Here is an 11221-nt window from a genome sequence, read left to right on the forward strand (position 1 = left end):
AACTTACAGTCACCTCATCCGAACGGGTTCTCAGTGCAGAACTGGCGGGACAGGAGTGCTGAGATCAAGATGAAGAAGTTTGTGGCATTTTTCCTCTGTCTGGTCCTCTTAACTATCCACACATCAGGTAGGGTCGTTTTACAACGCTAAATTACCTTTAACAAAATGTATTCATCAGCAGAATGGAGACTTGCAAGTCTTTTGAAGCTCTGTGAGAAAACCTTCCCATTGCTTTTTGTTATAATTGGTTTTTTTTTAAAGAAAATATAAATATGCAATGTTAAGCAGTAGCCTAATTAATGCATTGATTTATATGGTCAAGTAATTAGATGTAAAATAACCAAAAGGGGCATTTCTAGCATAATTAAACATAGTCCTACTATGCAAAAAATGCATGCAGTCTATGTTTTATTTTGTGGTGAATTTATTTTTATTTTCGTTGTCCTTTATTACACCAGAGAAGTCACACTGAGATTTGAATCTCTTTTCAAGTGAGCTATTCTGCCAAGAAAGCAGAATACATACTAATACACAAGATAAAGCAAAATAAAATTAAGAAAACATTAAGAGCTAAAAGCGTGAAAACTCTTAAAGTAAATCAAATCATTTAAGACCCTGAATTATAATCTGAAAAAAGCAAACGTCAATCTTCGTGTGAACAACTATGACAGTCGTTTAATGAATGCACATAGTTAATTTCTAATCCTATTCTGATCCGATGCGCACACTGTTGAATCGTGATTTACTTCTATTTTGAAACTCCAATTAATGTGGTTTCAAAACCAGTGAAAAAAGAGCGCAAGCAGCACGAAACCCGTCGCTGTTTGCCACGTCGCTGTTTCTGCTTGGTGCTGTTGACAGCCAGTCAGGTCTCTTTTCATACCCCCTTGCAGGTTGGCCTTTCGGGGTCACGTGCTCCGCGGGCCGGCCTGGCTCCCTGGGGAGAGGGGGAAATGAATGGGCACTTTGTTGCTTCACCAAAAAAAAAAACAGCCTCCTAATGGTATTCCGCTGCTGGGGGGAAAGACAGAGACAGAGCTTTATTAGACTAGGGTGCATCTTCAATCACACCCTATTCCTTAAATTCCATACTTTACAGTGCACTTAATTTGTATATACATATCAAAAGTAGTGCACTTGATAGGGAATAGAGTTCCATTTGGGATACTGTTCTGCTCCATCAGCCTGGCACATTAAGGAGTAAACAGGTCTACGTGCCCTCAGCCCAACAAACCACAGCAGCCACAGCTTATCCCTTTCCCCCCACACACTGGATGTGAGATAAGGGTCTTCTTGTTAGAAATTAAATTGAGTTTTTTGGTCCTATTAACTGAATTAGTTGTCATGGACGCAGGAGAATAGTGTGGATGGGTGTATGGCCTTCTATTTTAGCACACTCCCTCTCTTCCACTTCCTGCATCCGATGAAGCATAAAATGCCCAAAATATACCTTAAACAAATGTAGATGGAAATATTTTTAAGCGACTAAATATTAGTTTTTATGCTGGTCACATAACACACATTCGCAGATGTTGTGGGTGTACTGAGAATAATTTGTCTTGGCACCTCGACAGTGCTGTTGTTTAATTGAAGTCACTGACATAATACTTTTCATATGTTAATATCATAAGTATTTCCATTATAATCCAGGTGGTTAGATTACTGAATTCTCACTGGATGAAAGTTGTTGAATCTCACAACTTTGTAGTGTTTTAATCGTGTTGGTAACCAGTTTATAATAGCACTAAGATGTGTGTTTGTGGTATAAGTTTTGACTCCAGGCACTCTACGATGCATTGTGTCAACGAACAGCTCTTAACCAGGGTTTACTGACCATGCATCGCACACCCCTTTTGATGAAGTTATAAGTATATATCTCCACGTTGAAGTAGTTAATTCAATCAATCAATCACATTTATTTATAAACCCCTTTTTACAACAGCAGTTGTCACAAAGTGCTTTTACAGAAACACCCGGCCTTAAACCCCAAGGAGCAAACAACAGTAATGTTGAATTCCAGTATAATTAATTGACTGGTCCCTCCAGATGAAGCAGTAAGAGTTTAATACCATTTCATCAGGAGTGATCAGCCAAGGAAGTCCGAAGTCCCACCGAGATGATGACAGGGTCAGATGCCTTCAATGGTGGTTGAGGATAGAAGCATCTTGAGGAAAAAAGTTTTAGCAAGGACATTGCCATTTGGGGCTTCAATCATATAGTTAACTGTTTGTTTCCAGCATCACTGCGCTTCAGTGTCTGATCCCCTCCTGATGAATCTGTTGATTAAAGATCATTAGATGTCCTGTCCTTGTTGCTTACTTTAAAATGGCGGAAACCCTCAACAGAGCTTCTATTGTACTCATTGAAACCATCATGTTTTCTCAGAGGTATGTTCTCTATCCATCTCTATGTAGGCCAACAGTGACTTTGCACAGTCCGCTCTTTGTAAACAAATGTAATTGATGTCTTGGAATGCTTACTCTCTATTGCCAGTTGCAAACCCGATCATACAGGAGAGCGTGGCTAAGCAACTTCTGCGGACCAAGAGACAGAAGCCAGGCCACCCCGATGAGCCAATGAGGGTAAGGTTCAAAGTGCAAAGTGCGCAATTATAAAGACACTGCGGCGTGGAGTGATCAACCAATTTACTCTGTTTCGACACGATCAGAAGGACTTTCATGGCTTTATAATTGTAGTTAAGAAGTAAAGCACATTAGTCCAAATACTGGAGGTATTTTCCCCTTAATTGTCTCAAAAACAACCCATTTGCCTGGTTTCTCACATCTTTGTTTTCCCTCTCCTCCCTCCCACGCACATTCTATTTATGTCCCGGGCCCGTGTCGCCCTCTCTGCCCCTCCCGGAACAGGAGCACTTGCTCCATATGCAGGTGCTGGATCAGAGGGCCCAGGAGACCAATCTGGAAAACTGGCTGAACCCTCACTGCTACCCTCGCTGTGACAGGAACTATGGACACCCCGTCTAACCCTCCTCCCCAACGTGACCCCAACTTGACTCCTCACAGTCCAGGTCTCTGTCTGCCCGACTCAGTAAAATAAGCCTGTTTAGGTCGCTTGGGCCATGTTCAGGACGAACACGACGTAGCAATACATGCTGCAACAAAAACAAGTTTAGAAAGCACTTAGCACAACAAAAGTACACTGTGGAGTATTTGCACACTTTAGTGGTTGCCTGTTTTCTATGCTACTTCTTCTAGTTGTGAACTGTGTCACCCATTTTCTATGACATGTTAAAACCGTCAAAACATTTAGGAAAGGTTTTCCGTATCATTTGAATTCTAATCCAATTCATATACTCATTTGGTGCTCTCTCAGTGCATCTTTAAAGACAATTTTCTTTTATTTCACGGACAAATTGGCAGAATTCCATTAGGCTACCAATAGACATTTGTCCTTTGATTCTAGACAGTTTCATTTTTTCTTTCCTGACAGGTTTGGTTGTATGTCTACAGGGGGGTAACTTTCGAGCTTAAGCTGTTGAGGACAAGAAGGATTATGATGTCGTCCAGGAAGACAAGGATGGTGATGCCAACAACTGTGATGAAAAAGATCATGACAATACTAAAGATAGGAGGTTTAAGCTACTGTTATAAATCATGTACTATGTTAGAAAGCCTCAGAATGGCCATCAATAGAGATAAGCCCATAAGTGCATGATCAGTTTATTCCAGCAATATTAGCCTATAGGAAACATAATCAGTTCATAGTGGATAAGTCCTCAGTTACATTATTTCTCATAATAATGTAGATTATTATGAGAAATGCTACACAATATTATGTAAAAGTATGTTTAAAAAACTAAGAATTTAATACAGCATTTAATACAATGAAATACTGCTTACAATATTTTTTGCTCCTGAATAAAATACCAAATAAAGGAATTTTAAAAGGCTTGATTCAATGCTCCTTTCAATGAACCAAAACAGGAAATGACCATCATAATATTTTGTCATCACTGGCAAACTGAGGTTGACCCTACGGCTGACCCGGGGTTGCATTTGTTGCGGTCAGCCCTAACCCGGGGTTAAGATACCATCTTAAATGATTGTAGTTTGGAGTATTTAAGATAGCAATTAGAGCTGTTATTTCATTGCGATGGCGGCACAACGGCAGACATGCTATTGACCGGGAAAAAAATTAACTTGAACGTGAAAAGGAAGAAATAACCAAATTTCTGTCACTAAACATGCAAAGGTTCATGGCAGCTAAACTGGATTTGCGTATACATTGTCATATGCTGTACATGAAAGGAGTAGCCCGTGGACATATGGTTAGGGTTGGAGAGTAAATATCCACACACATGATGTGCTGTTTTCCGAAATGAACGTTGTGCACAAAAAAAATAATACTAATATATAATTGAGCTGCTTACGATTGAACAGACACATGATTATTTCAAAAATGTGTTTTTCATATGTTTTGACTGATCAGTTGAATTAACCAATATATCGCACAAATAATCATAGGCTTGGTTAAATTAGCAGTAAACTTTGGCCTACTCTATTGATTACAACATTCATCACAAGACATTTTGTGTTTTGTAGTATTTGTTTAGCTAAATCCTTTGTTTATGGTATCACAGATAGGCTATTAGTTTAACAAAATCTCTTTGAGGTTAAATATTTGGGCGACTGCTGAAAAGCGAGCACAAAATAAAAAACATATTTTTTGCCTATTAATAGGCTATAGAGTCAACCTCAAGAAGAGGTTGTACAACCAATAGCCTATGAATACGACCATAAATAGAAGGACTCTACTAAACGAATGAAAAAACGACGAGAATACAAATTGGTTTAGCTTGCTAAATTAACGACGCCAACAGAACCAAAACGCAATTCGAACATAAAGCAATATCGCCAAAAATAACCTGAGTTTATTGTCGGGCGGAGGGGTCCCTGTCCAACACAAGTGGAATAGCAGGTTAAGACACATGATCTATTGCGTAGGACTATTTATTTTTATCTTACCAAATATAGTCTATTTGGTAACTTGAAGGCCAATCTTGTGACCCCGTAGGGTTGGCCTGCAAGTCCATTCCGCGGATAACGACGGGCGCTGGACTTCATCGGCCTGTAACATTACAGAAAATTGGATGTCCATTCTGCCCAATAAGATTATTTACCTATACATAATGTAAAGCATTTGATCAAGACGTTTGGGGAAATTGTTACGATTATGAAAAATTCGAAATTAGCATTCTTTTTTCAACCACGACTTGACAATCTGCTTCCGCGAAACTGGCCCATAAGGTTTGTTACGGAAAGCTTTTTTTTCTAATTATTGAAATTAAAATCTGCTAGCAATGCTGCTTTTGAATTTATTCATCTTTGTAATTGGAATAATAATATAGGGAAATTGGTGCTGAATATTTAAGGAAACCAATTATAGACTGGAGGCGCATTCATTCGATTTAAAGCCACAATCAAAAGTTAAGAAACTACAAATTATGAACAGCCGGTTTGGTAAAGAAGCTGTAACTACCCCTCCAACAACTATAACGACTCATACTCTGTGAACCACTGCCAGAAGTCCTCGCTCTCAAAAAAGACAAAAGCATTTAAATATATTTACTCTCACGTTATTGAAACAAACCTATTACTATGAAAATATAATTACAAACGGTAAAGACAGGAAGACAATTTCCGCAGTTGGCCTGTATCGATATGGTAAACGTTGGACAATTATTTAAGACCTGAAATAGGTACACTGAAATAGTAGTTAAAAAAGTCCCATGTCAAGAATTACATTTATTTTTCTAAAATCTAAACGGAATAAATGTAGAACGGATTTGCAATTAAAAATCCCATTTGCAGAAAATGCAAACCTAAAAACAGTTGGAAGAAATCACGACAGCCAGAAACACAAAATAAATTGCAACAATTTTACTGGAAAGCGTCTCAAAAGCAAACTGCGAGATCATTGTCACCATCGTGTTAGGCCTACATGAAAGCATTTTTTTTAAGTCCACAATGTTGTCATCCTGTAGACAGTTTTATAACGTCAATACACATTTTAGACAAATACAGGTCATAAACATCCTTCCATTACTCCCATTTGTAGTCATTACTTTTTAAATCTGGAAACGAAATGGTCATCCGCATACATCTATATTGACCGATAGCATTCTAAAGGCAAATAGACCTTAAAAATAACTCCTATACAGGACACGTAAATCAACAAGACAGTCCTACATTTTATTCACCTTTTATTAATCCTTCCAAAAGTTGTTGACAAGTTTTCAAAAGTGCTTTACCCTCAAATTTAAATCGTATGACCCGAGATGGGCTGATAGGTCTTACAGTAATTGATGGAAGGCCTGTGATTACTCTGGGTCTATTTTAATCAATGATTGTTATGACTTAAAGGTACTCCATTGGCAAAATTAAATTTTGTCAGAAATGAATTGTTAGGGACTGTTTAAAAGCAAATTATTTAATTATAAAAGCTCATAAGCAAACCGCTGCACAAGCATAGGGCATGCTTGTCTTTCAAATGGCCAACACTGGAAGTTCAGAAATTCAACGGACTTCATTTGATTTGGTCGTAACATTAAATAGACATTCGACTATATTATATACACATATGCACATATAATCCTGTATTTGTTTTTATACATTACATACAAAATCTGAAAGATGAATGACACTAGTAAGTAGACATTTTCTAAATCATTCGATGCAATATTGACAAAAGGAGACAGACATGGCAAGAAGAAAGTAAAGCAAATCATCTTTTATCTTTGAAGAATCCTTGATCTGTGCTACTCTCCCGGATAGTCACTGTCAAAAAGTTTGTGGTCACATCAGTTACCAAAACCTTTTCCACATTGGTCAGGCAAGGCCTCCAAGTGACCTCATCTGGTTCGCCCAGGATTCGAGACACTGGGATTTTGGCAATGAGAGAAGGCGTCTCCATCTGTGCCAGTTCTTCGTTGGGCTGATGGAGATTCTTTTTTGACAGATGTTTTAGGTGTGGAGAGGATACATAGCTTGATGGGCACTCTGTAGTCCTGCAGCCCTGGGCATCAGAGCCTATCCTTTGTGATTGCAACATGCCTCTGTTTTGGCTGTAGTGCTGCTGTGTGCTACCACTTGGCACGGGACGCATCTGCCTGTGAGAATGACCAGCCAGCCTCTCCTGGTGCCTGTGGGCGGACTTAACCCTCATATCAGAACCCCTCTTGTCACCGTCTGACAGGCCCAGCTTGGCCAGTTTTAGTGGGCTGTAGGTCACCTGCTCCTCTGCTCTCCTCTTGGGCGGCTCTGGAATTGTGGGAAGAGCGTTGGAGGGATTGTCCTTAAATCGCAGCTTAGGTTTAGGCCCTCTCTTCTTGGGGCCGCTTAAGAAGCCATCTGGGCCTTGGGGCCTCTGGAGGGCCAGGGGACGGTGCTCTCGGACTGGTTCTGGGGGCCTCACCCGCACACTCTCGCCCCGGTTGACAGTGCTGGGTGGGAAGATAGTGGGAACCACAGCTCTCAGTCCCTCACGAGCTCTGGGGGTCACGATGGGCTCCGGGGTCGGGTAGGTGATCCGTATTCCCCGGACAGCTTCACTCCGAAACTCGTACGATTTGGCCTTAGCTTTTGCTTGAGCCTAAATGGGATGGGGAAACCAGAGAATAACTGCTTTTGGAACCGAGGTAAACCTTAACAAAAATGATGGGAGATTTTAAATTGGCTACACCCACTGCTCCAATTGCAGTTGTATTTTATAATGATGAATCATCTTTTTTTGTCAGTACAGCTGCCTTGTAATGTAATGTTTTAACAAACAATATTGACAAGGAGAATTTTCCCAAAAAATATAGAAGTTACTGGATCTGTTAATCTGTATAATTTTTATATGTTCACAATAGTTACACGTTATAACGTAGTTTCATCGTCTTAATAAAAAACAGCTATTTACATGCCCTGGAGAGACACTGAAGTAGATTCTTAATAAACTGCCGATCAATTAAACAATTTTCACGGACGGCTCTTGAAAACACTGGTGCATTCGTCGGATAACGGTTTACAATTTCTAGATTAAATTCAATCCTAGTCTCCTGCAAACGGTTGATAATATAACACGTTACACCCGAATAATCAAATCATGCGTGAATAAATAAACCCTATATTTTTCAAGCCGATTTAAGGGGTCACTGATAGGGTTTACATTGTGTACATTTCAAATACTGAACAAATCTCCCTGCATATGTTTCGATCACTTTGGCTACCTTTCAATTACACCAAATTACAAAGTTTCCGTGCAATTTGGGTTTATAACCATTCTAACTGCGGCGCATTAGCACTACTATAATTGCTCTAACCCTCAGTAAAAACAGGGCCAGCTAACACCAGCAAACAAAGGGGGAATGTTATGGATTAACTTTAAATTTAGATCATTCAAACATGTTGACGTGTCAGTGAAACCAAATATTTTTCAGATGAAGGTCGGTAGACTCAGTGGATAAGATATCGCAAGTGGGTGGGTGGAGTATGTTTACATGCCACACATGCTAGAATCGTCCAACCATGCAGCCGAATATTCAGACAGTAGATTCCACGAATCTATCATCGCGTGTTTAATTTATAATTTTTAACAATGCATGCATACCCATTTACCTTAAGCAGGAATGTCTTCGGTTTCGGTCCTCTCTTTTTTGGCCCAAATAGTTCCCTTTCGCGCTCCCTAAAACAGCAAGACACCCATTTTGAGTGTCAAGAGAGCGAAGTGCCATACATGACTTGCTTGACGGATGCCTTTCATTTTTCTATTATGCTAACGTTGCATGCAATTAATGACCAACAAGAACAGGCCCATATCTGGACACCTTACAGTACCTCTCTTCGAAAGCCACGAAGAGGCGGGAGTCCAATATGTTCTCCTCTGGTTCCCAAGTGCTAAATCTACGGAGAAAAACATTTGACAATGGTTCGTTTTCCACCACATTGGGAAAGCAAGCATGGATACGACAAACGTTAGCTAGTTTGCTAACATTACAAGCATGCTGCGCTGACTGTCACCAACGTTAGCAGATGCCATCTAATTTAGCTAGCTACCTAGCTAACGTTACAGCTACCAGCCAGCAACAACAACATCCATGTAAAACCAAGGTTCGCTAGAATTGAATTCAACGTAGATATAGCAACTTACTTCGGTGACCAGCCCTTCCATTTCACAAGGTATTCCATTCGACCCTGCGTGCCATCAGAAATAGAAAAAAAACTGCTTCGTTATGAAACTGCAGTGTCGCGTCAAAATAGGTTATGCATACAAGGAAATGTGTTTGACATACCCTCCTTATTCGCCGTTTGATGATAGATTCGGCTGCGAAAACCCGTTCCCCAACTGCAGACAGCTCCATGTTTACTTCAATCCAGCTACCGTTAGCTAAGCTTGGTGGTGAACGCTAGACTATATTTTTCTCCTCAGTCTCGCAGTGAATTCCAGACAGCCCATAATATTCTAGCACAGAAAAGACGTCATCATTTTTTTCCAGGCGTTGCTTAGGACCCTCTGTCGGTGGAACCATTTAGAGAAAGCCCATTGGATTAGCCGTTGCTACGTGCCCGGGGTTGCTAAGTGAGGAGGAGGAGCGTCCACTTCTGAAAATTTTTGAGGGGAAAATGGTGGCTTTAGCGCGGTGGATCAATTACGCGCATTAATCGGATATGTTTAAAAAACATATGTCGCCATATATTAAAGAGCATCTGCTGAATTACAAGACGCAAACCATTTCAAGTAACATGTTTTCATTCCACAAATGTTATACACTAAAAGGGTTAAGATAAACAACCAGTGTCCCTGGATTAACTGTTAAACAAAACTTGAGTTCAAGGGGCTCTCAAATCCATAGGCCTTTACCCTGATATATTTTATTAAATAATGTGTAATTGCGTAATTGGGAGGGAATTACACTAAGAGACTACAAAGACTTTATTGTATTTCATACTGGTCCTGTATCAAAATATCACAGCCTACAGATCCCATGTAGGCTTTGTGCTGTATCCTAATTGATAGATCTCTTGATCCCGCTCAACATCATGCATCATGGGTGTTTTTTTACTTTATCTCTTTAGAAATGCTGTCGATTGTAATTTCCATTCAGTGGGATATTCGTTTAAATCTGTTTCCATACAAGCTTGACCCCCTGAAGGAGCACAGTCAAAGGTATGTCAGTGTGGGTACAGAAAACACATTGCACCGCTATGAGAAATATGTCTTCACATCCGAAGCTTTTAAGTGTTGATTAGGCTATTGCCATGGATAGGACCGTAAGTAAAATGAATTCATCTGAATATGAACTGTTTAGCCTACTAATCAAGAAAATAATTTGATCAGCCTTCCAAAAGTAGAGCAAACATGAAATTGGATTGTTGGAGTTATGGCAATTGACAAATGCCGCCTAATGAATTAAGCAGCCGAAGTCTAGGCTTCACGTGTTAAAATAAATAGCCTAATAGTTGCTAGAATAGATGCATGAGCCTTATATAGGCCTAACCAACCATACTGCTACGTGAATACATTAAAATTGGACAAAGGATGTGAACACAACCAATATCAACAAGTTACTATTAATTATGCACTCATTTATAATTTCTAAGAATCCGTACTTGCAAAGGATATTATGTCCCTTGTGTTCTTGAATCAGTCATTAAAAATGTTGAAGTTGACTCGATGTAATAAAGGTAATAAATCAACTAATGTAATAAATCAACACACGCTTTTGTGTACAAAACATAAATGTTTCCACATTCAGCTATCACTGGTCTATTTGGAATAGGCCATATTGTAAACAGACATGTTAGGCAGACTGAATTGATACAGTGATAACTTCCTTCAATTTATTGGGATTAATTATTTGAAAGACATTTCTTTAATCGTGTATTTATTGTAATATTATTATGCATAGCCCGATAACAATCCTGTTGTCATGTCTTGTCTATATTATTTATCGTATTATCTAAAGTAAAAAATATATATGGCCCTATAGCACAGTCCTTTATTCAAATAAACACCATTCAAACAAATTACTGTCCAAGCAGCTGAAAAGTCAATGCGTGTTAGGATAGCGAACATTCGAATCGTTTTTGTCAGTTAATTTATTTGTCAGAGTTGCATCTAAGAGTTGAATCAAAAAGAAAACATAGATAGTCTATTAGAAAATGATTAGCAATTATATGTAATAAAAAACTATCTCATGGGCTCTTTATGACAGACT

The 11221-nt window shown here is 39.2% G+C and overlaps 2 protein-coding genes across 3 annotated transcripts; one reads left to right on the top strand and one right to left on the bottom strand.

Moving 5' to 3' along the window:
- Positions 1 to 19: 19 nt before the first annotated feature.
- On the top strand, positions 20 to 3892 carry c9h17orf67 (chromosome 9 C17orf67 homolog). Of its 2 annotated transcripts, none has more exons than XM_020049684.3 (4): positions 20 to 127; positions 2494 to 2582; positions 2868 to 3028; positions 3451 to 3892. In XM_020049684.3, exons 1-3 carry the CDS (start codon positions 70 to 72, stop codon positions 2982 to 2984), a joined length of 264 nt encoding a protein of 87 aa, XP_019905243.1. In that variant the 5' UTR covers positions 20 to 69; the 3' UTR covers positions 2985 to 3028; positions 3451 to 3892. The 2 variants fall into 2 exon arrangements, with proteins under 2 accessions (XP_019905243.1, XP_010887622.1); XM_010889320.4 differs by having other exon boundaries at positions 3471 to 3890.
- Positions 3893 to 5885: 1993 nt separating this feature from the next.
- On the bottom strand, positions 5886 to 9500 carry cbx8b (chromobox homolog 8b). Its single transcript, XM_010889321.3, has 5 exons — positions 9296 to 9500; positions 9154 to 9197; positions 8841 to 8906; positions 8622 to 8688; positions 5886 to 7611 (listed from the first exon to the last, which is right to left on the bottom strand). Exons 1-5 carry the CDS (start codon positions 9362 to 9364, stop codon positions 6745 to 6747), a joined length of 1113 nt encoding a protein of 370 aa, XP_010887623.2. The 5' UTR covers positions 9365 to 9500; the 3' UTR covers positions 5886 to 6744.
- Positions 9501 to 11221: the final 1721 nt, after the last annotated feature.

Source organism: Esox lucius, chromosome 9, assembly GCF_011004845.1.
Source record: "Esox lucius isolate fEsoLuc1 chromosome 9, fEsoLuc1.pri, whole genome shotgun sequence".
In the NCBI taxonomy this organism is placed as follows: domain Eukaryota; kingdom Metazoa; phylum Chordata; class Actinopteri; order Esociformes; family Esocidae; genus Esox; species Esox lucius.